Here is a 26,846-nt window from a genome sequence, read left to right on the forward strand (position 1 = left end):
ACTTAAAACTGTCATGAAGACTTATCAAAAAACTATTAAATAAATAAACATTGGATATCCAAAAAAATCCTTAACATACATCTCAAAGAAACAAGCTCAGAAAAATCAACAAGGAAACTTTGTTGAATCTTAATCTGAATTTAGTTTTCAGTTTTCATCTTTCCTTTTGATTTCTTGCTATTTATGGAAATTAAAAATCTATTTGTGCCAAATGTTTGAAAAGTAAAACGTTTGTTCAAATTGGTTTGCATTAAATGGTTTGTTGATTAATAAACAAGTACATCTGCACTGTATATATTAACACATGTATGCAAGAAAGAAAATGTTGGCATTTATAATAAAGGAATTTTTTGAAAAATCTTAGGTAGGCTACCAACATGAATTTTCTATTCTGTCTTTGTTTGACATCAAATTAAGTTTCACTTGTTGAAAATAGGTTTTTAACAAATGACAGCCTTGTGAAGGAAATCCGATATCCAATCTCAGCACAGAATTTGACCCTATGACCCCTAGTAAAACAATCTATTTTAACACTTTTTCAATCACTTTACCACTCTGGGACATGTGGAGTTTTGCTCCATCATGCATCATGCCAAAACTCCATGGCACTGTTCCTCAAGATAATAAAAAAAAAAGGTCAGATGAACTCATATTTTATTATCTAAGTCTCTGACAAAATACAACAGTTTCTAAAAATCTCAGCAGTCTCAAGAAAAATGACTTTATTATTTTTGTATTTTTATGAAAAGAATCGAATCATGTCAACTTATCTATCATACAATCATAACTATTGCAAAAGAACAGATTGTTGTTCTGCAGCGACACCTGCTGGTCAGATTTGCTTCTGCCTCGTGTTTTATTTTATTTTTTTATTATTTATTTTTTACAAGTGGAAAAGTCTTCTGTTCTTCTTAGATTGTAATAAATGTCTCTCACGAGGAGAGACATTTGCTAGTCAGAAATCTTCATAAGAAAAAGAATCATGAATATCTGGGGATATACTTTTTGTTGATATTTGTATTATTTTGACAGAAATTGGAATAATATAAAGACTATAATATTGGTACATTAGTATGCATCCATACTCTGATCTAGAAGGTTTCTGTAATGAACCCAGAAGTTGTATGCAAACCACCTTATTAACAGAAGACAAAACAGAAGATTAATGTGCATCACATCTCGGAAATAAGTGAACTGGACAAGAGGTGAAAATAATTTTACATTCTTGCCGGTATTGTGATGAAAATCTGGGACTCATTGTGCGAAACAAAACAAATAAAATCCTAAATATTTAACTGTACTATAAGCTGCTTTTATGGATATTGCAGAAGTAGAAGTACTTCACAATATGGGAAAAAAATTTGTATATATGTATATATAATTTGTTTATATATATTTATATATATATATATATATATATATAAAAACTTTAAAAATTGTGTAGCTTTATGTTATTAAAGCTAAAGTTTAATCATAAATACAAATTTATGTCAGATCAGATCATGATTTCTTGGTTAATGTCAAGTTGTCATAACGAAGACATTTTGAATAATGTCAACTTTGTATTAAAAATGTTATGATTTACCAAATGACACTTTATGACAACAGTCATAAATATTCATGAAGACTTACTCATGTTCATGACAGGTGTTATGTCATGTTTATGAATGTGTCATGACAGTCTTATTCACAACCCGTCAAATAAAGTGTTACCTGAATTTCCTTTGAATAAGGTTACTCAGTTACATTTGAAATCATATCAGTAAAGACAAAACAAAAGAGAACATGAGAAAACATAAGCAGTTGTTTTGGAGGTGTGTTGTGCTGTTTTAACTGAGCAAAATAACATGAAACACAACTAGATCATCACCGTTTGCTTTTAATTGGGACATTTTGTAAAAAGCTGACAGAGAACAGTTTGAAGGCTGCGGCCTACTTTCACCCCTGGACCCAATAGAAAGTCAAACAGCATATGATGTCTCTAAACTGGTGGCTACCACATGATGGGCATAAAGAGAGATTTTCTTTATACACTTTTAGATGGAACTCCAACAAAAATGTTTTTAGATTGCGAAAATATATTTTGTGTTTGCTTGTTATGTCTGTGAGGATTTTTTTTTAAGTATAAACTATTATGTCTTTATTTTGTCTGCGCTCTTTTGTTAACTGTGTAAAACGTTATTTTTTACATTATATTTTAACAGTTTTTGTAGGTTACTTTTTCTGTGTCTGAAATGCCTTTTATTTCATACCGCTGCTCTCTGATGTGCTATTTTCTTTTTATTTTGTTTGTAGTTTTCTTCGCTTGGTTTCTAAATGTAACCTGTAGAAGGACGCATAGCGTTTATCCAGGAGCCTGAGCCTTTGCGTTGCCATGGCTACACCTAAAAGCTTACTGTAGTGCGACTAAACCACCAACAGGGGGCGCGGTGTAATAACACTTGTACGAGGAGTCAGTCACAGCATCACTCAGGTAGTAAACCAGATTGGAGGGGCAGATAGGAGCGGCGGTGGAGCTGTTCAGCGCTCACACCCCTCAGCTCTTTCAGCTCGCTCCCCGAAGCTCCGCTCCTCATAGTCATGGTGGCTAAAACCAGGAAACAGACCGGGAAGAGTCCCGGTCAAACCCAGACCCTTCATCATATTTCACCCCACAGCAAAAGTAACATTAGGCGACCAGGCAGGGACAACAAGGCTTTCTCTCATCCAGACGGGCTGTCGATAATCGGACACAAGCTCGGGCTAACTTCGCCGTCGGTCTGGAGCCTGGCTGTCACGGTCCTTCTCGGTAAGTTCGGTGCTTTAGCCTGCTAGCATGCCGATAAAACCCAAGCTAACGGGGGCTAACACTGGTCAACTGGTGCCGTTACAGCGGGAAATCAGGGAAATTATCTCGGTTCACCATCACAAGGCTAACTGTTAGCTTGCACAAGCGCTAGCTCTCCGGTAGTCTATGTCGTTAAACTCTCATATAAATAACTTCCGCTCTGTTTTAGTTGCGTTATTCACCGGTTAGACCGGGTTAGACAGGTTTTCCACATTAACTTCACTCCTGGATATCCATTTATAATAACCCAATAGTATACTGATGGTTCAACAATCACATTTGAATCGTGACCTGTGCGGTTTTACGAGTGTTTGTGTATTTGCTGTTTACTGACCCATTTTCACCAGTTTCACAAAGTTTTCGATCTCTCTGCCCACAGCTGGGCTGACTGGATATCTGCACTGGTAAGCTGCAGCAACAACCAGACACACACACGTTTTGCTTACTTGCTATTTGTTTACACACTTCTCCTCTTCCTGTGACCAGGTATCATCTGTCTCAGCTCTTTGAGAATGACAGACACTTTTCACATCTGTCGAACCTGGAGAAAGAAATGGCTTTCCGAACAGAAATGGTAAGTAGTTACATTCTTGTTTTATCAGAAATGCTTTAATAGCTGATGGTGACTCTTTCCACAGTTTTGTAAAACATGCTACTGTTTGAATAAGTGAGGAATGTTGTTTTTTTTTAATCCAGTTTAAAGGTACAACTAATGGACAATGATTTAATTAATTAATCGACTAAAATGAGGAATATACACTGATCAGGCATAATATTATGACCATCATGGATATCCTGCCAAAGCTTTGCGTATTTTCTCACCTTTCTAATTTACAGTGTATAGAGAAGTAAACAAATAAAGAGTTAGTTTCTCATGCACACCAGATGATATTGGTACCCAACCAAGCAATATCCTGAATCATATGATTATACACAATGATATTTATCAAACTTCCTGAAAACACAAGTATATATCTGGTAATGTCCAAAAGCTCAAGGAAGAAAAGGCTATTTATGTGTTGTCACATTATTCTCTGATGTGCACGAGAAAGTAGCTGTTGCGTTGTATTTACCAATTTCCCCTTAGGGTCCATACTCAGAGAACCAGCATTACTATCTTTTAAAAAAATGAGCAACAGTAGCTAATCTATTGGATCGAACCGTATAACCGGCCTTCGCTCTTCACACTCCAATGACCCGGTCACCAGTTCACCACTGCTCCTTCCACCACTAGTGATAAACGCTGACCACTGTGGATCTGGAACATTTGTCTGTTTCCAGATTCAATTCAGATTGTCATTTCATATTTTATAGTAAATGAGAAGCAGAGAAAGTGTTTATAACCAGAGGTGCATAGGATGTAGTTGTATTTGGGTAGGAAAAAGGCACTTTTAGGAGTTGTTTTACTGCGCCACACTTTTTACTTTTGAATACAAGTTCTAGTTACTCTACCAGCCTCTAGTTAACTTTTCTGAACGGTGAACAAATGACAGTAAGGCTATTGGTCGTACAGTCAGTGTTGGCTTACAAGGTTTTATGTCATGGGAATTGCCCAAATTTGGTGTGATGTTATTAATTTCTACTCATTTTTTATTGTATTGTCCTTGAGTACCAGAACCTACATGTAATTTTATATTTTATAAAATACAAAAACTGTCCGAAACCCTGCCTATTAGAGTAGGTCACTCTACTGTAAATTGCTGTGTACCATGTTTGCATGCCGATATTCTTCTGATATTCTTTGGTCAATTTTTCAAAATTTTTGTGTTTGTGACTATCACTCAGTAGACATTTTATTAGGAAGTGCTATGAGATTTTTATTTGTTGTGTGTAGTCTGGTTGGTATTCGCAATTACCGGTAATCAAACTGAAAATGAACCCTGGGGCTTGTAGCATTTGTTGTGGAAGAAAGTTGATCCATCCTAAAAATTTCCATTTTATCTCTTATTTTGTACTGGATTGCAGAAGCATTTTTGAGTACTTCTCTCTTTTGTTTCGTTATGATGTTGCTGCACTTAGGCTTGAGTCATAGTAAAATCCTTCCTGCATGTAGTTTCCAGATTGTCCTGTACTTGTGAGATTGTCAAGCTATATTTAGTTTTATATATGAATATAAACATTCAAAGGAATAAAATGTTCAGATAATTCCTGTCATCGTGAGTCCTCAGTTGATCAGGACACATCTACAATTCTATGCTGCAAATTAATGTGAGCTTCCACACATTTTAACAATATAAATACATAGTAGTAACATTGATTTTAGAAAGTACTGATCAGATTAAGCACACCGGACATGATGGTTCAGATCGCAGCAGCCCTGTGCTTGTCAGACGGATGTCATGTTTTGAGGGTGGGAATTAAATGGATGTTGAGCAACAAGATAAAAAGGTCAAAAGCCAGTTTTGATGACAAGGCAGCAGAATTTGTCATTTCCCAACATTTTGGGGTTTTTTTTCATTTGACTACCAAACAAAATCAATCTTGTTGGAGCAAAGGTCAACTTTCACTTTTGTGTACACACACTAGAGATGACCCCGATCTGGTGTGTAAACATAAAAATAAAAGAGTGTTTTCTCAGGGATAAGTTTGTTGGGTTTTACTTTCTCTTGTTGTTCATCCTGCTTTTATCGTATAGATTTTTCTTGATCTTTCTTTTTGATTCCAGGGTCTGTACTATTCCTACTACAAGACCATCATCGAGGCTCCTTCGTTCTTGGATGGACTCCATATGATCATGAACGATCGATTAACCGAGTATCCTCTGGTCATTAACACTCTGAAGAGGTTCAATCTCTACCCAGAGGTAACTTTAATGTTTTATAAACATATTTTACGTGTTGTATTGTCTCTATATTACTCTTTCCGTTCACTGGGGATGCAACACTTGTTGGCACCTTAGCTGGTAAGACTTTTTGCAACCATTTTTGTCCATACGACATCTTTTGTCTAACATTTCACTTGACTGGAGAAACAAATTTTTTGTCCTTAATGTATTTACTATTAATTTATTATCTAGAACCCTTTTCTGTATGATTTCTAATTCATTGTTTAAGATTAAAGTAAATTCAGATATTGATTTTACAGATGCATAATATATAGTAGTATCATCTGCATAGAGTTTGCATGTGAACACATTCCAGTTGTTTTAAGCTATTGCTCTGACTTCTGATATGGGGATGTTTCTTCATTTCCAGACTTAAGTCGATTATTTCATTCTACTGTTTTGTCCTAATAATTATAAAAACTGGTGTTTCTGTCTATTTGTTTATACCTGAAGGAAACTGAAGGTCATCAGTTGTTAATAAAATCACTTAGACAGTATAATTACCTCTGTGAAGAGTATCAGAAACCCAGAATCCTGTTAAGAGCATAAAGCCGTCAGACTGTTTTGATTATTCCTCTGAGAGGAGAGAGAAAAGCCTTTTGAAAACGTGTTGTTCGATCAAGCTTTTCACTGCCTCTCTCCTCTCCTCAGGTGGTCCTGGCCAGCTGGTACCGCATGTACACAGGTGTTATGGGCTACTGTGGGATCCCCACTAAGACGTGTTGGTCCATTAACAGAGGAGAGGGACTCACTCCTGTGGATAGCTGTGAAGGTATTCGGTTGCCATGGAGCCCCATCCTGAGCTACCTTTCTCTCTTACACTCAAACACACACACTCAGAAAATCTGCTGCATTGCACTAAACTATATAATTTTTATTTTGAAGGGTTAGTTTGTTTACAGAAACTTCATAGTTCATTTATTTTGGATATTTAAAATGTCTTTTAGTTCCAGTTCTTTAGAAATTAGTTTAGCCATTTTTTGCTGTTAGAGAACATTGGTCTCCAAATGACAATGCTATCATTTGTTGCAATAATTTCTTGGACTAATCACCCAGTAAAATGTCTTATTTGATAACAGCTGTCTGTGGTTTATGATGAAGAGCCTTTTTTGTTTATTTCTTTGTCAAATAAAAGATAATCTGTTTAATCATAGCAAATGTACAACAGTAAAGCACCGCTTCCTTTTAGTGTTTCTTTTTTTAATAAACATCCAGTGATGAAGAAAATCTTAAGAATCCATTTAAATGTGTTGCTGTCAGCAGCTGCAGTCTCTGTTCTGTCTCATTAGTGCAAGCAGCAGGGCCTTTGTAAACAGTCTGTTTTCACAGTGTTTACACAAACCTGATGCACAGCCATCCTGCGTTTTCAGTAAAATCTGTCACCCGGCGTTTTCATTTTTGTGAAATTTGTAGCGACACTGCAGAAAGCAGTGAGTATGCGCTCCATATTTAGACCAGCTGCTGTTTTTTCTGTGATTCACAGCCACACGAGGCCATCGAAGGATCACGTCAACACACAGACGACCTGTTAGTTATTGCACCCTTAATAAGATTCACTGTTTTTTCTTACTCTGCTAGAAGCCTTAAGAGGAACCGATTTTAACAGTGCTCATTTTTAGTCTCCTGTGAGATTGAGCATATATTTGTATTCAGCACTCATGAGTTAACATCCTGTATAAGCAGACAAATCTTTACCAGCTTTCTAAACCTCAAAATTCAAAAATTGCACCCACTTGTCTTTGTGAATTAGTCTCAGAATCAGTCAGATTGGATCTCACAGCATCTGTATCAAATGAATGTCTCTTTGTGCAGCCTCTGCAGAACCGGGTTACAAATTAAGGAGGTAAATCATCAGAAGAAGAAGCACTTCTAAAATATTTAGGACACTGGCTCTTGAGTACTGAACTTGGTCCTTTCCACTCTGATTGTTTGTTTCTTGTTGTCTTACTGGAAGTAGAAAATCCACCACAGACTCAAGTCTTCTGCAGCCTCTACATGATTTCTTATAGGATTGTATTTTTCTGTATTATTCATTTGTATTGACCAGTATTCAAGTCCATGCATCTCCTATTGACTCCAGCTAGTTTTTCTTAGTACAATGCTGCCACCACCATGTTTCATGGTGGGGATGGTGTTCTCAGGATGAACTGCAATCTTTTTCTATACAAATAAAGTCACATAAAATCAACAAATAAAAGAAGGCTTCAGCTGCTCAAGTTCTCACTAAAACCAGGAACACATAGCTAAAATTTCTAAACTCCTTCCACTGGCTCCCTGTATCTCAGAAAATTGTGTATTTGCTTGATGATTTTGATAATGCCATTTGACAAAATGTACTGTTTATTGCTTATTTCATAATTCATTACTCTGTTATGTTTTATGGTGTAAAGCACTTTCAACGTCCTTGTTGTGGAAATGTGCTACACAAATAAACTTGACAGATTTATTAGTTTTAGTCTTATATAATCAAGGCACTTCCTTCCAAATGTACAGTTTGGCAGAGACAACTTGTCGAGAAATCTTAATGCAAACCTTCTCAAAATCAGGTTGTTTTTTCTGAAAGAGCTATAAAATGCAATATTAACTTGCAAGCTGAAAGTATAATTGTGCATTTTGTTGGTGAACAAAATATTTCAAAAACAGATGTACAGTGCCTCAGAGTGGTATTTTAACCAAAACATCTACAGCAGTGAATCAGAGTATGCCTTGTCCTCATGGGAAAAGCAGAGCACCTCACATATATTATCTTTTGTGTGAGCTATATGTGCCTGACCTAATTTTACCAACCTGAGGAGCTTCAGATCTTACAGAGCTGAAAATGTCAGTAGTTGAGCTTGAAGTAGTTTTTCCTGCCCACTGGCCAAACATCCTTTAGTTGCAAATTAATCTGTTGACTGTAAAATGTGACTATGTTTTTTTTTTGGTGCACATCAGGACTGGGCGACCCTGCATATTTCTACGTAGCCTGTGTCTTCCTACTGAATGGCGCAATGATGAGCATTTTCTTTATTTATGGAGCTTACCTCAGGTGAGTTCATGTTTGCCCTGAGCTCTGCCCTGTAGCAGCAGAGAAAAGCAAAGATCATGCCAATTTATGTGTCGAGTGATCATTTGTTTTCTGTTCTTGATCATTCTTTGTATTTAAAACATCAACTAGAAAACTTCTTTTCCCATCTCTCATCTGCTGTCCCTGAAGTTTTTATGTGTTCTTTCTTTTTCTATCCAGTGGAAGCAGACTGGGGGGAATTGTCTCCACGTTGTGTTTTTTCTTCAATCATGGTGAAGTGAGTATGTTTTCTTTAACAACTAAAAAATACAACACCAATTACTGTGAGCAGAGCAGAAATTAGAGTTTGAAAATCAGAGATCTGCTTAGCTGCAGTTTCCTTTTTAACATGCATGAAGTGACATGTTTTCTATTGCATATGCCAGATTGTATAGCTTTTTTTAGGTCAGTACATGAAAACTACCTGCCTTCCTGTTTTTTTTTTTAATATAGAAATTCATTGCTTTTTTAAATCATTTCATAAACTGTAATCCACTTCCGTTTGATTGTCCTTTATTTTCTTTCTGTATGAAATCAGAGCACTCGTGTGATGTGGACTCCACCCCTGAGGGAGAGTTTTGCGTACCCATTTCTAGTCCTGCAGATGCTGCTTCTCACCTACATCCTACGGTAAATGCACAAATCAATTGTCATGTTAACACTCACCTGTCAGTACTGTACTCACATAGCCAGCGCTTCAATGATTGGACGATGATTTTTCTTTCCTTTTGTCAACTGACCTTTTACAACGATCATCTCCAGACATTCTTTAACAGCTGTCTCCTCAAACTAATAAAACTACTTTCTGTCATTGTAATATACCAAATCAATCCTATATTCGAAGTATCCCTATATTTAGGACATTAGATTACAGGGTGTCTGTACATCCTTAAAAAGTCTTAAATTCGTATATCTAAAATTAAGGCCTTAAAATATCTTAAATTCATTGGGGAAGAAAATAAGTTAACCTCAGATCTTAAATTTGGTTGTTGCAGGACTATTTAATCTCTAATATTTGATGTGATTTTCTGTTTTTCTTTGCGGTACTTTCGCAAAACTTTGGAGTACTCGCAAACATCCTCTCTGCTTTCTGTGACTTGAGGCACTAACTAGCTGCTAATAGCTGCTAAAGGTAAATAGCTTTTTTTAATTTTATCATGGGTAAGTGCAAATTAATCACCAGCTGGCTGGATTATGTTCATCTTAACCATTGGCTCACCTATGTTGGCAACGCATTCAATTTATTTATTTTAGATTTTCTTTTGTGCGTTTATGTTTTGAAACAGGTCATGAATTTCATTCATACTGGTCTTAAAACGTCTTAAGTTAGAGTTGGTGAAGCCTGCAGAAACCCTGGATTAAAAAGCCCAACATCCCCTTTTTTATTAGTTCAACTATATTTAGATTTTTTTTTCAGTTCATTGTGTCTTCCATGTTAACAGTGAAAGTTTATTGTTTCTCTGGGGTCGGAAAAAGTTCAAATATAAAAGGAACAAGCAAGTATGATTTGTTTCAAGGAGAAAATCTCTTTCTCAGCTGAGATTATGCCAGCACACTGACATAATCCACTACATTCTCCATTCTTCTGGTTCATAGGATTGAACTTTTCACCCATTTTGTCTTTCTTGAATATTTAATGACTGTTGTGTGCTTTTGTAAACTTTTGGTCAGATTTAAATAATTTAACCTGGCAAAGACCAGAATACTATTTTACATCTGGATGCATAAAACCTTAAAACAGAAGGAGAATGTCCTCCTCTTAGGGATAATTCCATTAATACCGAGATGTTTCTAATTAAGCCGTCAGTGTATTCTCGAATAAAACCCTTTGTGTAATTTGTGTTGGTAGTCTATAGCTATATAACTGCTTTTGTGCTTTGAGGAAACGAGGTTCTGCTCCGGTTATCAGCTAAATGGCACTCTGAAGGAAGCTCTCAGAGGAGCTGCAGCACTTACCGCAGTGAAACATTACCCTGTCATGTCGTATCATCTTGTGAATAACACTTTGTTCTGGGTGAGACCTGTTAGGAAGCCGCTCTGCATCGGCTTTATGGTAAAGGCTCTCTCTTCTGAGTGACATTATACATAATGAGGTTCAGTGTTTTTTTTAATAGTGCCATTGAACGTGTCTGTTTTCTCAGGCATCTTAATACGGCTTTTCTTATCTCCTCTAGATTCTCAGCTCTGAATTATGTTTTTACCTCCTCCCTCTCTCTTCTTCCGCAGCGTACGAAAACCAGGCAGGACAGCCATGATCGCTCTGGGCATCTCCAATTTATGCTTCATGCTGCCTTGGCAGTTCGCCCAGTTTGTGCTGCTCACTCAGGTAAAGAGAGACAGGGAATGTGTGCAGGGCTGGTAGATTAAGGATATAAGCTGGGAACAAACATCATACTCTGGCAAGGACACTCCTGACAAACGCTGTTGCTGAGCATGAGAGAAACAAAGCAAGAAGACAGCAGAGGAGTCGGGAAGGACAGGAAAACGCTTCAGTGTTACATGCAGGAAGATCACTGGTGGTGCACTGTGTCCTGCTTCTGTTTCACCTGCAAATAACGTGAAAGCCTGACTAAGCTTTTTATTGAACTCTTTTGATACATTCTAAGCTTCATCCTCTTGGACCAAGTAATCTAGATTTATACTAAAGCAGAATTATCACATTCAGATAAGATATTAACCATCTAAACCATTTCCTACAGGGGACTTTGCTTCTTTGAAGAAGTTAGGAGTGGTCTGCGGGCTTTACAAAATATTTTTCATTACATTTTTGGGGCAAACTCATTCTTGTATAAGGAGATTTTAGTGCTCAGTTCTGCCTGTTTTGAGCTCCTTTCAGATTGAGCGCTTTTAGGGCGTCTTGTCACTTTAAATCCAAGTAAACTGTTGCATCCCATGCCCCCCAACTCAACATTCACACTCGCATGTGAAAATGGCTGCAAACAGATGTGCAATTATGCAAACATACATCTTTGAAAAGCAGAAGTAGAGCCTCCTGCACAACCAACAAGAATGCAGCAGGTGGTGTCTGAATAATAAGTCAACAACAAAACACTTGTCTGTGCATACAGCAGTAAAACCAGCTGAGCAAACATGCAGGATCTCTGCTAGGGTGGCTAGGTAGCGGCGCAGTGCCTGTCGATTGTGACTTAAAAATTGGGAGGTTTTTGAAACAGAGAATAAAGATCACATTCATTGTTCTGAATCCAGCTTTAAAGCAACACTGCTCATCCTGTGTGGAATGATGGACGATCTCTCCGATACCCTGGAGTAAACTTTCCATGGGAACCTAAGGAATGTGATTGCTGTAGCTGTCAGTTTAACCTAATTGTACCAACACGGCCCCACAGAAGCACAGATCATAACTGAAGACCTACTGAGCAAAATCTGACAGAGCTGCTGCACACTTTTTATACCGCTCTATGTTTAGAAACTACTCCTGGGCTTTTCCTCAGCTTACTCTGAAAAAGTATGAAATTGCTCTGTTTGTATGAGTTATAGTTTCCACCAAGCCGTTTTTCTTCTGCTGCCCAACTGTATCTAATTCATCGCCCAATGTGTGGAAAGTAGTTTGAAAAAGAAGTAGCCAAACCTCTTCTCGCTACATCTTGTTTCATCCTGACTCCCTGCAGCCACAGCTTAAACCGATTTGCATCCTTTGCAATGCATCCTTGGAAACATGTCCTTGATCGTGCGTGTGGGTGTGCGGGGGTGTGTGTGGAGGGGTGCGTGTGTGTGTGTGTGGCTATGTGTTTTTCTCTTGCAGGGTTTTCTTTTTTGTAGTACTTCTAAATTCCAGGCATCTTTTAACGCTGGGTCAGATACCTCTGAGTTTGTTTTTACATCCTCCTGAGAATTTCATGTCTCAATGGAATAATTTTAAATGTTTACCAAACACCTGACCCCTCTGGTAAACGTGTGATCATTAAAACGTATTTATCTTTTATTCATTAGCATAATTTCACAGAAAAAACAATAAGTTAGTTTTATCGTTGAGAGATCTCTGCTGTTAAAACTACATTTATCTCTTTGTTTTCCCAACACAACCAACTTAATTTTCTCAACAATTCACAAGAGAAAGAGTTTTAAGAGTCTTTGTCACAGCTTGAGCTGTTTTAAACTTTTAAAGATGTGAGTAATTTTAAGATGAGAAGCTGTTTTATTTCTGGTTTATGAGGCTCAGCCTTACTTGAATGCATATTGTCTCTTGTCTTGGTTGCTAACAGAAATGGGATTCTGTGTCACATGATATTTACACCTCAGACAAACAAGAAGTAATGCCAGAATTATCCAAATTTGTACATATTTCAGCAAATAAAGCGTTTAGGGTTTTTTCAGTGTGAGATTGTCCTTCTAGAATAAAAGATGGTTTTGTTTAAAGGCTTTCTTCTATTTTAAATCCAGAGTCTGCTGTACTAGAAGTTGTTCCTTTACATTGAAATAATGTTTTGTCTGACACGCTGCAGGTTTTCCTCCCTAAGGTTTCTGCTCTTTCTGTGTTCCAGGTGGCTTCACTGTTTGCGTCCTACATCCTGGGCTACCTTGCTGCTGCTAAAATGCAGTCCATCCTGGTCACTCACATGGTACAGCAGACCTACATGTCTTCCTACGTTAATCAGTAAACATGTTAATGATTATGCTTCCTCTTTTGTAACTCAATTCTGCACATTGACAGCTTGGATTTGTCAATACAGGCATGAAAGAAAGCATTTCTGTATTTTGCATAAAACAAACATTTTCCCAGCTGATTACCTCTGAGGTGTGACATGTTGTGTTATCTCTGAAAGTGTTAGCTGAAAGAATATCACATAAGACAAGAGAACAGAACCGGCAGACACAGGGATGGGTTTCTATGACATTAACAGTATCACTGCTCATGCACCGTTCCCTTTTACCACAGTAAACTCCGAAAATAAGGGAATGCGACCGTTTGTTCCTCTGGTCCACATTCCTGTCACCCTAATCCTTTGCTTGCCTGGCTCTCAGCTGCAGTCTGTGGCCGCAGCAGATAAGGAGAAGCTCCTTTACGGGAAGATTGGGACAGGAAGGCATATGGCTGTGCATAATTTATAGAGCTTGACGATGGCTTTGGCTTTGTCCACTGAAATAGAAGTGACACAGTTTTGACGTGTGTGTCTTCTACCACATGCAGTGTTGCATGTAGCGGATGAAACGGTTAGTGCTTACTCTATTAGGTGTTTGGTTTATATAATTAAGAAGTAAATTGGTAGGAAAAAGCTGCAATTTTTGAATACTTAGAAGGGAAAAAACATAAATTGATCTAAATCAGGGGTCTCAAACTCCAGTCCTCAAGGGCCGCAGTCCTGCAACTTTTAGATGTGCCTCTGCTGCACCACACCTGAATAGAATAATTAGGTCATTAGCAAGGCTGGGAGAACTGATCTACACAAGGAGGAGGTCATTAAGCCATTTCATTCCAGTGTTTTGTACCTGTGGCACATCTAAAAACTGTAGGTCTGTGGCCCTCGAGGACTTGAGTTTGAGACCCCTGATCTAAATGCTTATTTTTTATGATAATAAATCAGAGAATAATTTAAATATTGTTACTGTCTGGATGTTTTTTTTAAATAAAACATGTGTGTATCAGTTTTCTTTTAAATGCAACATTACCAGACATTCAAATGTTGACTTTTACAGTAAAATTGCATAAACTCAGAACCCAAACCAGGTGAAAGGACCCATAGAAAACAAACCAGTTACTTTAGTACTGTCATGATCTTGCATCTTTATTTGACTTATCACAATAACAAATTTTGATTTATTATTTGTCCCAGAAATTATTGTGATAAAACATAATATTGCCATTTTGAGATAATTTTCAACTAAGAGAATATCTCTTTAACAACTGTTGTCCAAATGGAAATTATTTTAATTTATCATGCGATTAATTGATTTATTGCTTATTGTGACGGGCTTAATTGGATCATGCCGTTGCTGCACCACCATGATGAGACTCTCCGCCGCCTCTCCAAGGTTTTCCTTTGGGCTCTGGTGACTGTCACTGTTGTCATACATGTCATACAGCCGTGTTGGCTGTGGCACTTTAATAAAGAGGCCCAAAGCGCACACTACATCTGCCTCTCTGTGTACAGCTTACCCCTTTTTGAAAAACTGCTACAGTAATCCTACACTGCTTTATCAAAAACCCACTGGCAACAGCTGAAAACCCCCTCAATCCTAAGCAACCCCAGTTGGTGATCAACGTCTGCACAATGGAGAGGGATTCGGTTTTCCACACCTCACTGGGATTAAGTATTAAGACTTTGTTGAATGGGATTATTTTCTGCTTGTGGCTGTGAATTCCCATTTTAATGCATTGGTTAGATCTATTATTGTCACTTAATGCAGATATCCCAGACCACCCTGCTGCTGTACTAAGACACAGATATTATTTAGCTTTGTTCTCTGTGACCAAAGGAAACTACTGAAACTAGTAGAGAGTATAGTAAGGAGACAGCAGTGACGGTGGCAGACAAAATCTCTGGTCTAATGTCACCTGATGTGCCACAAAAATCTTTTACAGACAGTTGAATAAAATAAAGCATGAAGCAAGCACCAACTTTTATTATTCAGGCTATTATTCAGATAAATTTAAAATATGATGAGCTATAATTGGTTTGTCATTTTAGTCTGATGTTTTCCGTTGCGTTTCTATTTCTGTTGTAACTACTCACATAGAGTGGTTGTGATGTTAGTTTTTCATTTGGCTGCAAGGCAAATTTCCCTAAGGGTGCATTAATAAAGTGATACTGTATGAGATCACTGTCATTGTCAGTCTCTAAGTGTTATTATGTGATCACACAGATCAATTACAAACATAAAGTTACAGGTTTCACACTGAGAGAAAACACTTGTTCTCCGTTTTTCTCAGATCACACTCGGCGTCTGCTTCGTCCTGATGTTTGGAAACTCCATGCTCCTCACGTCTTTCTACGCCTCTTCGCTCATTTCCATCTGGGTGAGTTTCTGACGTGCAAATATCAAATTACGATGTGCTTGTAAGAATCTATGTGTTTTATACAGAAACAGATTCAAACAAGTGTTTAATTGTCTTTTTTTCTGTTTAGGTAATCATTGCTTTGAGGAACCAATTCATTCAGATGTTCAAACCTGGCATTATCCTCTGGGTGAGAAGAAATAACGCTGTCCTTTCACGCATCATTTCAAGCATGTACTGTGGTGATACTTTAGATGTTATTATTTTGCGTTTGCAGAGAAAAGAACAAACAGAAATACCGAAGTTGTAAAGTTTTCTTCACAAATGCAAAATTATTTGATAATGTCAGGTCTTGGGTAACAGTTATATTCTTACAGTACACATTTATGAACCTCTAGTAACCTCTAGTTTGATGCACTTAAATTCTGAATACTACATCAGTATTAGAGTTAAGGATTTAAAATTCAGTCGTTCACTTTTTATATATTCCTTTTTTTAATTTAAGGAGCAAACTGACAAATTAGGAATGAAATTTAAAAGCTCTTAAATTCTCCCAAAGGGATAAGGTTGTATTAGCCAAAAAAGGTTGCTTCCTTCTGATAGGAGATTGGAAAGGATATAAAAACCATATTTTAAAAGCACTGATATAAATATCTCCCTTGTGATTTAGTGCAAATACAACCACTACATGCAGGAAGTCACAACATTAGAGTCACATCTATAAATACAAAATGTTAAAAATACTATAAAGGCAGCTGAAGGGCTGCATGGTTGTTAGGACTCTTTGCAGCAAGAGGCTTCTGGGTTTGCATGACCTTTCTATGTGGAGTCTCCATGTTTCTTGCAGCATGTTTAATGAAATGTGTTGGTAATAATTAGACTTGGGTTAGACAAGTGTTTTTCCTGCAACAATTTTTAATTTTAAAACAGTTTTTTAAGTTGATCCCAACTTCAAAATGACTGTTGACTATATAATTTGCTGAGATTTTTTTGGGATTTGTTTATAGGACTTGTTTTATATTCACAGAGTTTTCTGGTGTGTTTTGTTGCTCACAGCCAACGCATTTGTGTGATGAAACGCAAAATCAAGAGTGGGAGGTGAAATGATGCAGATAGCATTTAGGATAGTATTTGTAATTATAGTAAATTATTTATTAGCTTGTTCTTGTTGCTTTTTACAGAGAGGCTTTGATTGCATGAAAAATAATTTATGTTTTCATCGACAGGTGATGCAAGGACTGGCTTGGGTTGGCTCCACAGTTCTGCTCAAATTTCTGCTCTCCTCTGTGTTTGGTGCCTCTGATGATGTAAGATACCAAGTTTTCATGTTTCAATGCTGCCACTTTTCCATGTGATGATGATATTTTGACTCTACATTAAAAGATTAGAATATTTTAAGAGAATGCTCATGTTTAAAAGTTGTAAGAAACAGCTAGTAGTAGGAACAAGTGATGCTTGATGTCAAAATTGGTTAAATTAAGACACTGAACATTTTGCAACCTACTGAAAATATTAAACCACATGTTGGGTTCCATGTTAGGGCAGAATTGGCACTTTGTGTATTTAAGCAGAGGTTTATTATTTTCCAGGCTCACATCAGTGGACTGATCAAGTCCAAATTCACGAGTTACAAAGACTTTCACACTCTGATGTACACCTGCGCTGCCGAATTCGACTTCATGGAGTTTGAGGCAAGTCGAACTAAATAGTTTTCTTTCAGCAGAGCTCATTTTTGTGTTTCTGAATAGCTGATCAGAGTCGCATTCAAGTCTTTACAGCCAAAATGAAAGTCTAAATTGCTTTTAAAATGTCACTTGGTTATCTTTTTAGATGTCAGACATGTTAAAACTCCCGCTGCTTTGTGTCAGAGTTCAGATGGAACCAGATCTGTGCTGACAGGGAACAAAAACCCTCGCAGCAGAACTTGACAGCTGATGATTTAGTCGAGCTTTGTGCTGCACGCTGATCTGACTTAATGATTTAGCTTGAACAGAATATGAATGAAAGCACACTGACTACTCGCTACACATTTAGTCTGCAAGTGTTTGCAATGTATTGTAATTCCTTACTTTGACATGTTTTGGTTTGTTGTCATTATTAAAAACCTCTTAATTTCAGAAGCAGGTGTTTTTCATTTACATCTGTAATTGATGTACTTTGTGTTATTTCATTGTTATATAGAGGTTAACATTTTTTCCTTTTTCTTTGTTTTCTTATTTCAAATTATTTATTGAACAACTTTTATGAATTTCGCTTTGATTGACTTCTTCTTTGTTGCTCCTCCAATGATTCTACAACAAATACCACAACAATTTATGAAAACAAAACAAAACAATTAGCTCCGCAAGCTTGAATTTGTTACTTATTTTTACTCAAATCCACACAAGATCAAAACAATACATGAAGACTGAAATTTACAGGGGTCACAACTGTCAAGTTAAAAGTAATCATGGGTACTATTTATTTTTGTATTATTTTGTTGTGAAAAATGCAAATGAAAAAACCTAAATACACAATATTTAAATGAAACCTCCTCACCTGGTTTTCATACAGACAGATTCTGTAAATAATTTTTGATGTATTCTAGGTTATAAGAAAATGATATTGGTCCCTTTTTTAATCCTGATATTTAATAAAATTTGGAACCCAATTCCACTTTCAAGTAAAAGGTTTGTGGTGCTATTCATCATCAAATAAAAAAAAAAAACTAGAAATGTGGTTAATAAAAGATGAATATTTTGTGTTGCTGCTTAAGTTTTCAATTTATAGACTTCATTTTTCTGCAATATTTTTTTATCTACAAAAATGTAACTTTAATTTGTTTTGAACATATCGCCATCAACAGTCTGGTAAAATAAATCTGTCTAATTAAACTGTGGACACCAGCCGCAGAGAATCATTCCAAGGGCAGCAAATGGCCACAGCGCCGCATTTTGGACACCCCTGATCCAACATAAGGCTTCAAATATCAGTGGAGATGTATTTTGACACTCTGGTCCAGTTCTTAAATGCTGGTGTTTTTTTGTTGCGTAATCATTCCACATTAGAAAATGAATGATGAAAATAAATTACTAAAAACCCAAATTCATCAATAAACTCAAAAATCTTTGAATTCGTTTCATCTTGTAGAGGATTTTGGATAAAGATCAAGTTTTTCATTTAATAAACATTTCTCTTTTTGACTTCCTTATTGTGTCTCTCTCCCTCAGACGCCGGTTCGTTACCTGAAGACGTTGCTGCTGCCCGTCAACATGCTTGTGGTTGCTCTCATTGCAAGCAAGGTGAGTTTGCTCACATAAAATAAGTAAAACTTAATGTATAGTCCTCTAAGGAAAAACCTTCACTTTTAATTATTTGTTTCACTCCAAGTCAGGCTCTGTTTCTGCCTGTTTCCCTCAGTTCACTTTAATAATCTGAACTAATAAAGCTCAGAGTGATGAGCTAAAGCTAAAGCTTTCAGTTTTACCTTTGGAGGTTTCTAGAAATCATTATAACAAGAGGCTGATCGAAATAGATTACAGCTGAAATGTTTGACATTAAAGATTTATTCAAATTATATTAAAGCTGCTGATATGCATTTATGTTGTAGCAGATATTATATGTAAATATGCAGTATATTCTTTATTATTTTAATCATAAATCAGAACTGTGACCCAGTATTTTACGACTCTGATCTGCCTTTGATTAGCACTGATTCAAATAAAGAGAGATTCTTTAAAAGACAGATTGTCATTTGTGAACTCCTTCTTTTACTTTTACCTCAGAGAAGGTCCAGTTAGGAACCAGCAGGAATCAGGCTGGTAAAAACTTGGCATATGAAGGTGAATTAAAGAAAGCAGAGATGGATTAAAATAATCATTGATCGATCTGAATAATATGACAGATTATATTCATTAAATGCTGCTTTGATTTGGATGAAATGTGTTCATTTGACACCAACTACCAAACGAAGTGAAAAAATTTCCAAATTAAACGGTTTCAGTTTTTATATTCAAGGAAGGAAACTGGGATATTATTTACGTTCATTACACAGAGTAATTTATTTCAAGTGCTTTTTTCTGTCAATGTTTATTCTTATGGCTTAAATGAAAAACTGAACAATAAACTAATTAAAAAAAGCATTTTTAACACAGAGATGAGTAAGGCCCTGTACTGCAACATATACCTTGTTGTGCCCTTTTTTGCACGAATTACTGGATCTGCGTGGCGGGCAGTTTTTCCTTCCACTTAGCTTTCCATTAATATTCTTTGATATGGCACTCTGTGAACAGATGTTTTTTTTTAACAAAACTTTTTTTGTGACATTTTACAAATTACAGTCATAATTTAAATTCTGATTTTTTTACATTTATTTAATTACTAAATAAAGTCTTTAATGATCTTCTATTTTACTGGGATGCACTGTTTCCTGTTTAGTTTATCCCATTCTAATCCCAGCAAAACAACCGATTATCCGAGGAAGCCAAGAGACAAACCATCTGCTGTATGTTTGCTAGATTATGTGTGTAATATCTCCTTTATTAACTAATTAGTGAACAAACTCTCACCGAAGGAAGCTAAAATCTTCTGTAAAGTCACTGAGATTATTAAGGATTATTAAGCACTTCTGTTCAGGCTTATTGAATTTCCCCACATGTGGCATCATGAATTAAACATTGAGACAGTCGGGAGGTTTCACTATAAACCCGCTGCTGTTCTGTGCAGCCCTGCATGAAGATGAAATCGCTTCTTAAACCTCAGAGCTCTTTTTATGCAGGAAACACAAAGCTGCTTGCAGACAACCAAACCGAACTGCTGGGATGAAGGAAGCAGGTTGTGTCGCTTCAGTTTGAGAAATCTACATGAAAATGTTTTCTCTCCTGCAGCTTTTACACCTTTTTTTTTTCTCTCTAAACTGAGAAGTAAAGAAAATATCTATTATTGCAAGGATTTTTCTTGCTAAAAAATATAAGAGAGAAAAAACATTTGGTGTTTAATCTTATTATGCCGACCCACGCTAAGCTAAGAATACATGAATCATTTTTGGCAGAGCACAGCAGGCAGTACATGAGCAAGCAGTTGAAGGAGTATTACCACTAAAAACAAAACAAGAAAATCAGTGATGACATTAAAGATCCAACAGTCGTTGCTTTTAATCCCAATCCTAATTTGTCCTCCTCAGACGGTGCAGGATCTGTTTCGGACTCTGACACAAAAAGCAAAAACGTCTCCAAACATGGAGGATGAAGATGAATTCACAGGGTGACTCCTTCCTTCTCTATGCTTTTGTTTTTATTTAACAATATTCTAAGTAGTTTTTTTTTCTCTGATTTTCTAATAAATAATTTTGTCTCTTTTCTTCATCTGTTTTGTTCTGCAGGTCTGATGTAGCTGCAAAAGGAGAGGTAAGGAAATAAAGTTCCTTTATGTTTTTTAATTGTGATTAAATTTATTCAGTTCTCAGATGCCATTGGCTGCATTGTTCCTCTGATTTCAGAATATTTCTCCTCTGCGTTGCAGTCGGTTTTGTCTCTCAAAGGGATTTTCATCCCTCTTGTCTCTACCCAGAAATGAGAAGCAGTTTGTCCTTTGCTGTGAAATCCCACTCTTCTTGCTTTTTTCATCCCTGTCCCAGCCGTCTTGTGTAATTTTCTGTAACACTGCTCACCCACCAGATTTTTCACATAACGGCTTTATTTTTTTGTACAGAACTAACAGTGACACATGAATTGGGTTACAAATGCTGATTTCAATATGCAGGCTTTATAATAGAGAGAAAAAGTGTTTTTGTGAATAAGCTCTATGATTTTAAGTTAGTTTTATTATATTTTAAGGGTACTAAGAATGTTTGGCAAGACTTAGTGTTTTTGGAATAGATAATCTGCACAATGAAATGAAAGACCAGCTTATGTAACCTTTAACCTTCATGTTATTCTAAAATCTGCTGTAAATGATAAAGTTCAGGTAAATGTCACACCAGAAAGAACTGATTTATTGATTTACATCTTTTAATGTATTTCTAATAATGTATATAAAAATTTCTTAATGAAAAATCTGTGGAGCGCACAAGTTTGTTTTTTTTTACCCGATTAATTTTTGCAATAATCGATAGAATAATTGATTTCTAAAATAGTCATTAGTTGCACCTCTATTTTTGATCTCCAGGAAGGAAATAGACATTTTTCCATGTAAAGTTATCTACCGTAATTTTGTTCCTCTAACTCGTAAATCTTCTGGAGTTTGCTCACAAATAGAAAGTTGTTTGTTGTCAGGAGTTTGATTTTGCATTTTGTTAAATTCAACCTTTATAGAAAATATGAACGTCACCCAATACATATTGTTCCTGTTCACAGAGTGTCTTAAACTCAAACACTCAACCTCTGTCCTTTTTATTGTGCGTGCTGTGGAAGCGTGAGAAGTTGTGAATGTCGGCGTAAACTCATGCATTTCCCTGTGTGTTTTTGTGCAGATGGTGTACCACAGCCTGCAGCTGGTAGCCTTCGCCGTCCTGGCCATCCTCATCATGCGCCTGAAGCTCTTCCTCACTCCGCACATGTGCATCATGGCGTCACTGCTCTGTTCCCGACAGGTGGGCCTCCACTCCCAAAGACACGACAAACTGAACACTGACACTGATTAGAACAATACTAGCCCAACTAAATAAACACAGTAATGTGGGAATTGTGTCACACTCAACTAGCTTCTTGATATTTTCTGCTGGACAGCTTTTCTATCTTGCTCCAACACAGGTTTTAATATGTTTAAATACATAGCAGTGTGTTACCAAAACATCTGCATTATTTATTTATTAAAAGAGATTGCATTTATAATTTGAGACGATCGGAGATATTTTGAAAAACTCAAAATCAGAACTAAACAAGTGGAAAGTTGTTTCTGTTTATGGATCTGTCTAAAGAAACACAAAAAAGAGTAGATCAGTTTTTAATAAAATGTAATATGCTGTAAAGGTAGAGTGTTGCATCATTTCAATGATATGTCTTTTTTATGTTATTTTTGTTTTTGTTTGGTTTTTCTGCACATTTCCCGTTTTGTGGTTAAATATGTATCTATGTGGTTATTGATTGATGATTAGTTTCTTATATTATAGCAAATTGACTTGAGAGACGGAGTTGACTATAATATTTTCATATTTTATATTTTCTTCTTTCAACTTCTCCTTTTCATTTTAAAACTTTTCTTTATATCTTCATTAATTGTTTCTAAATACACAAACGCCAACTGACTATATTATTATAGTCTCCTAGCTCTGCTCTTGGAAATTGTATGGATGTCAGGGTATTTTTTAAATCCAATTTAAAAAATAATTTGATTAATTCAGTTTAAAAAGCTATTTGTTATATATTAAGCATTTATTTCTTATGATTTTGGCCTATAAGAATAAGAATTACTTTTATAACTATATATATAATAATATATAATATTATAATTACTTTTTATAACTTTTGAAAAACCAAAATAAATTTTTTGGTCGTTTTCGTCATAAGATGTGTACAATTGTTAAAAAAAAAAAGGAGTCATGGACACACTCACTTTTTCAATGAGCGCTGTATACAAGCATTTTAATGGAAAGTCAAGTGGAGGGAAAAACTGTCATTGGAAAAGGTGCTCAAGCAAAACTGACAACCACAACACTGGAAGGACTGTGAACACTTTTTGTAAACTTAGATTGTACAGAACATGACTATGACTGACATTTCTGCTTTAAAATATCTTTTTTATTGGTCTTATGTAGAGTTGTAACGATATAAGAAACCACATTTTTATTTTATCTGTAATCTATGGTAATCAAAACTAACACTTTCTATGTCTATGTGAGCTAAACTCATTTCACTTTGGGAATTTAGTTAATTTTTTTAAAAACCCCACCTCCATGTTGTGCATCAAATATGTCCGCTCTCCATTCCTTTCCCAGTTGTTTGGTTGGATTGGTGAGCGGTTCAAGCACCAGGCTGTAGTTTTCACAGTGCTGGGCATGATGGCTGTACAGGGAGTGGCCAACCTGCAGGCCCAGTGGGCCATCATTGGAGAGTTCAGCAACCTGCCGCAGGAGGAGCTGCTGGACTGGATCCAGGAAAACACCCAGCATGGTGAGTCAACAGCTTCACAACACAAGAAATACAATTAAATTCACTCTGAAAATCTCATTTTGACACATATGTACAGCAGCTCTGTTGCTAACTGGTTCCACTGGGTTCTGTCGTGGTTCTGTGTAGACTCTGTGTTTGCTGGAGCCATGCCCACCATGGCCAGCGTGAAGCTCTCTGCTGGCCGGCCGATCGTCAACCACCCCCACTACGAAGACGCTGGTCTCAGGTCAGTTCAGCTGCCATGAGTTTTTCACGCTTCATGATGACAAAGAACAAATTTTCACATTTCTGGGCTGTTTTTATGGATCCGTAGGCAGCGGTCGGCATTTCATGCAGTTTTTTGGCCGACCTCTGATTACCGATCTTTAAAAATCCTGACCTGCCAATTCCGATATTGGTCAATTTCAGTTTTTTGTCTGAAATGTCACTAATTATAGCAAAAGAGTTGCTGAGTTGGCAACTGCTGTTAACTGTAGACGTGACCTGGGGGACTGTTTTATTGGTCAAACCTCTCACAGGAACGCAGAAGAGATTTTTAGACCTTTGCTGGGGTAGATGAGACGGAGGGATAAGATCTGCTTCACATGTAAGCATCGGCCGATCACCGATCTCCCAAAATTAAGGAAATTTGCACCGATAAATTTTTGCTGATAAAATGCTTGAATTTCATTTAGACGTTTTCATGGTTTGGAAAGCGTTTAATTTGTGTATGATGGCTGCAGCCTCAGGCACCCGTCTACCCTGGTCTCATGTTTGTCTTTTTTGGACGGGCTGTACTGAAACAAATTTCTTTGTGCTTCTGCAGGATGACAATAAACGCTGATTCTGATTCTGAAAGTGCTTTATATTCAAGCTGCACAGCTTATTAATGAAATAATTTAATGTTTGATTAAAAGCCTAATTTTACGTTATTTGCGGTTGAAACCAGATATTTTCAAGTAAATTTTTTTGTCTCACTGAAGTTAAATTTGACTAAACTTTTTTTGTTTTATGTCAGTTAGAATTTAAGTGTGCTGTTCTGCTGCAAAGCTATCAAATAAATTCAGAATTCAATACAAAAAAAGAAGCATTTTAAGCCAATTCAGTACGATTTATTTTGTATCGGAATCAGCCGATACTAAACCTCAGATATCTGAATCGGTATCGGACATGAAAAAAGTAGATTGGTGCATCCCAGTTAAAAATAGCAATGAATTATACGATTTAATGGTGAATTTAAACTGTCTTCTTTCGTTCATTTGTTTTGTCTTTGTCTCCAAAGTGTGGTGCTGGAAAAGTTAGAAAAATTACCTTGAAAAGTGCTTGAATATTGCCATGGGAAAAGTGTATTAACTCTGTTAACGGTAACGTTTAAATCCATGTTTCTTCACAGGGAGAGAACCAAGCTGGTCTATTCCATGTACAGTCGCATGTCCGGTGAAACAGTTCAACGAAACCTAATGAAGCTGGGGGTGGACTTCTTCATCCTGGAGGATTCCTGGTGCACCAGGAGAACCAGGTAAGCCCAGCCCAGACCCCTCCTCTCTGGTTAGGGCTGTGGGCTTGTCTTCATCTCTGTCTCTGTTCTTCAGGCCCGGGTGCAGCATGCCAGAGATCTGGGACGTAGAAGACCCTGACAACGTTGGGAAAACTCCCTTCTGCACTCAAATGTCCAACGACCCGTGGCCGTACTTCACCACTGTCTTTTCCAACGATGTCTACAAAGTTCTCGGAGTCCCCAAAGATCTGAGATAACAGCTCTGAGGAGACGGGACCAAACCAAATTAAGTTCAAGCAAACTTTTTTATCCTGATTTCACACTTCTGTTTCTTCTTCCCACACCTGTGGTGTCAGTATTTAGGACAGAAAAAATGGCATAAATCCAGCCTGAGTCGCCGCCCACACAGCCTAGTATTTGTGACTTTCAAGTATTTTTTTCTGATCCAGAAGCGTCACTGTGTCCATGTCCGGGTATATGAGAAAGCCAAAAAGTGTCACTGTTTCTCACTTAGCTTGTTGCTTTGGCTCCGGTACGATTATTCCTTGTTTTAAAGGATTCATCCCTATTCTCCTTCCTACATTTTTAACTTTATAACTGTCGCTTCAGTCAGAAACTGTCGGTGATGTCCATATACTGTGAAGTAATACCGTTTGTAAACTTGACAAAAAAAAGCTGATTTCCTCTATCGTTATGCACAGTGAAAAGGTTTTTCTGTAGTACAGTATTTTTATAATTTATTTCTGTGAGCAGTTTCATGCAACTTCAAGATTTTAGGATGTCTCTGTGTTTGGAGGCTTTTTAAATCTAATACATATCATACAGTGTTGAAAGATCTAAATACGGGCTCTTTTCTCATGAGAAAAGAGCCCTTGTAATTTGGAAGCTTTTTTAGGGGTGAATATGGTAAGAAAATGTAAATACATCTTCAAACTGCCCTGGTACCACTTTTTATATACTTGTTTTGTAAAATACCAATGTTTAGCCTTTAAAATGGTTCATATTGTGTTTCTTGAATTATTGTTTGTTGCCAAAGGAAGTCTTGTTATTAAAGCTACATATTCAGGGTACTTTAACTTACACGTGTCTTTACTAGAATAGGGATGCTCAAAGTACCAGCGTTAGCAGTGTGAAGTAAAACTGGGCTGATGCAGCACAGGATTGTGGGTGATTAACTGAAGCAGATATATATTGGTATATATATATATATATATATATATATATATATATATATATATATATATATATATATATATATATATATATATATACATATAAACACTTCAGTTCTGCATCAGCTCTGATCCATTTGTAGCATTGATGTAGAATGTTTCCTTGTTGGCTACATTACTTCCCTCCACGTTTAGATCATGTGAAATTTTGTTGTGATGTTTTAGGCTACATAGTTTAGTTTTTTAGAACAATGTTTAAAAAGCTTTTTTTTAAAGCCTCAACTTGACAAATTTGCAGAATAAAGATGTAAATATGAACAGTCTGACACCGTTTTGGAACCAAGTCAAATTTTTTGCCTTTTCATTTGGACATATTCTGCATGTTCAGGGCTCAATTTGATTTTACAGTTTTGAAGTTAAAAAGAACAATTCTGTAAAAAATCTCCAAGAAAATAAAG

At 36.6% G+C, this 26,846-nt stretch overlaps 1 protein-coding gene across 1 annotated transcript; it reads left to right on the forward strand.

The window, feature by feature from the left end:
• Positions 1 to 2,580: 2,580 nt before the first annotated feature.
• dpy19l1l (dpy-19-like 1, like (H. sapiens)) lies at positions 2,581 to 26,292 on the forward strand. Its single transcript, XM_028012988.1, has 22 exons — positions 2,581 to 2,788; positions 3,207 to 3,231; positions 3,314 to 3,401; positions 5,493 to 5,630; positions 6,303 to 6,423; positions 8,586 to 8,679; positions 8,878 to 8,935; positions 9,236 to 9,327; positions 10,924 to 11,023; positions 13,200 to 13,277; positions 15,587 to 15,673; positions 15,783 to 15,842; positions 16,879 to 16,959; positions 17,242 to 17,343; positions 18,862 to 18,933; positions 20,814 to 20,893; positions 21,012 to 21,036; positions 22,101 to 22,220; positions 23,565 to 23,739; positions 23,866 to 23,965; positions 25,112 to 25,237; positions 25,311 to 26,292. Exons 1-22 carry the CDS (start codon positions 2,581 to 2,583, stop codon positions 25,471 to 25,473), a joined length of 2,193 nt encoding a protein of 730 aa, XP_027868789.1. The 3' UTR covers positions 25,474 to 26,292.
• The last annotated feature ends 554 nt before the right edge of the window (positions 26,293 to 26,846 follow it).

This window comes from Xiphophorus couchianus, chromosome 3 (genome assembly GCF_001444195.1).
Source record: "Xiphophorus couchianus chromosome 3, X_couchianus-1.0, whole genome shotgun sequence".
NCBI classification, from domain to species: domain Eukaryota; kingdom Metazoa; phylum Chordata; class Actinopteri; order Cyprinodontiformes; family Poeciliidae; genus Xiphophorus; species Xiphophorus couchianus.

Coding starts and splice junctions, on each gene's coding strand:
- dpy19l1l (XM_028012988.1), top strand. CDS start 2,581: ATGGTGGCTAAAACCAGGAAACAGACCGGGAAGAGTCCCGGTCAAACC. Junction 5,631..6,302: donor GGTTCAATCTCTACCCAGAG/GTAACTTTAATG, acceptor TCCTCTCCTCAG/GTGGTCCTGGCCAGCTGGTA. Junction 22,221..23,564: donor CACTGCTCTGTTCCCGACAG/GTGGGCCTCCAC, acceptor TTCCTTTCCCAG/TTGTTTGGTTGGATTGGTGA.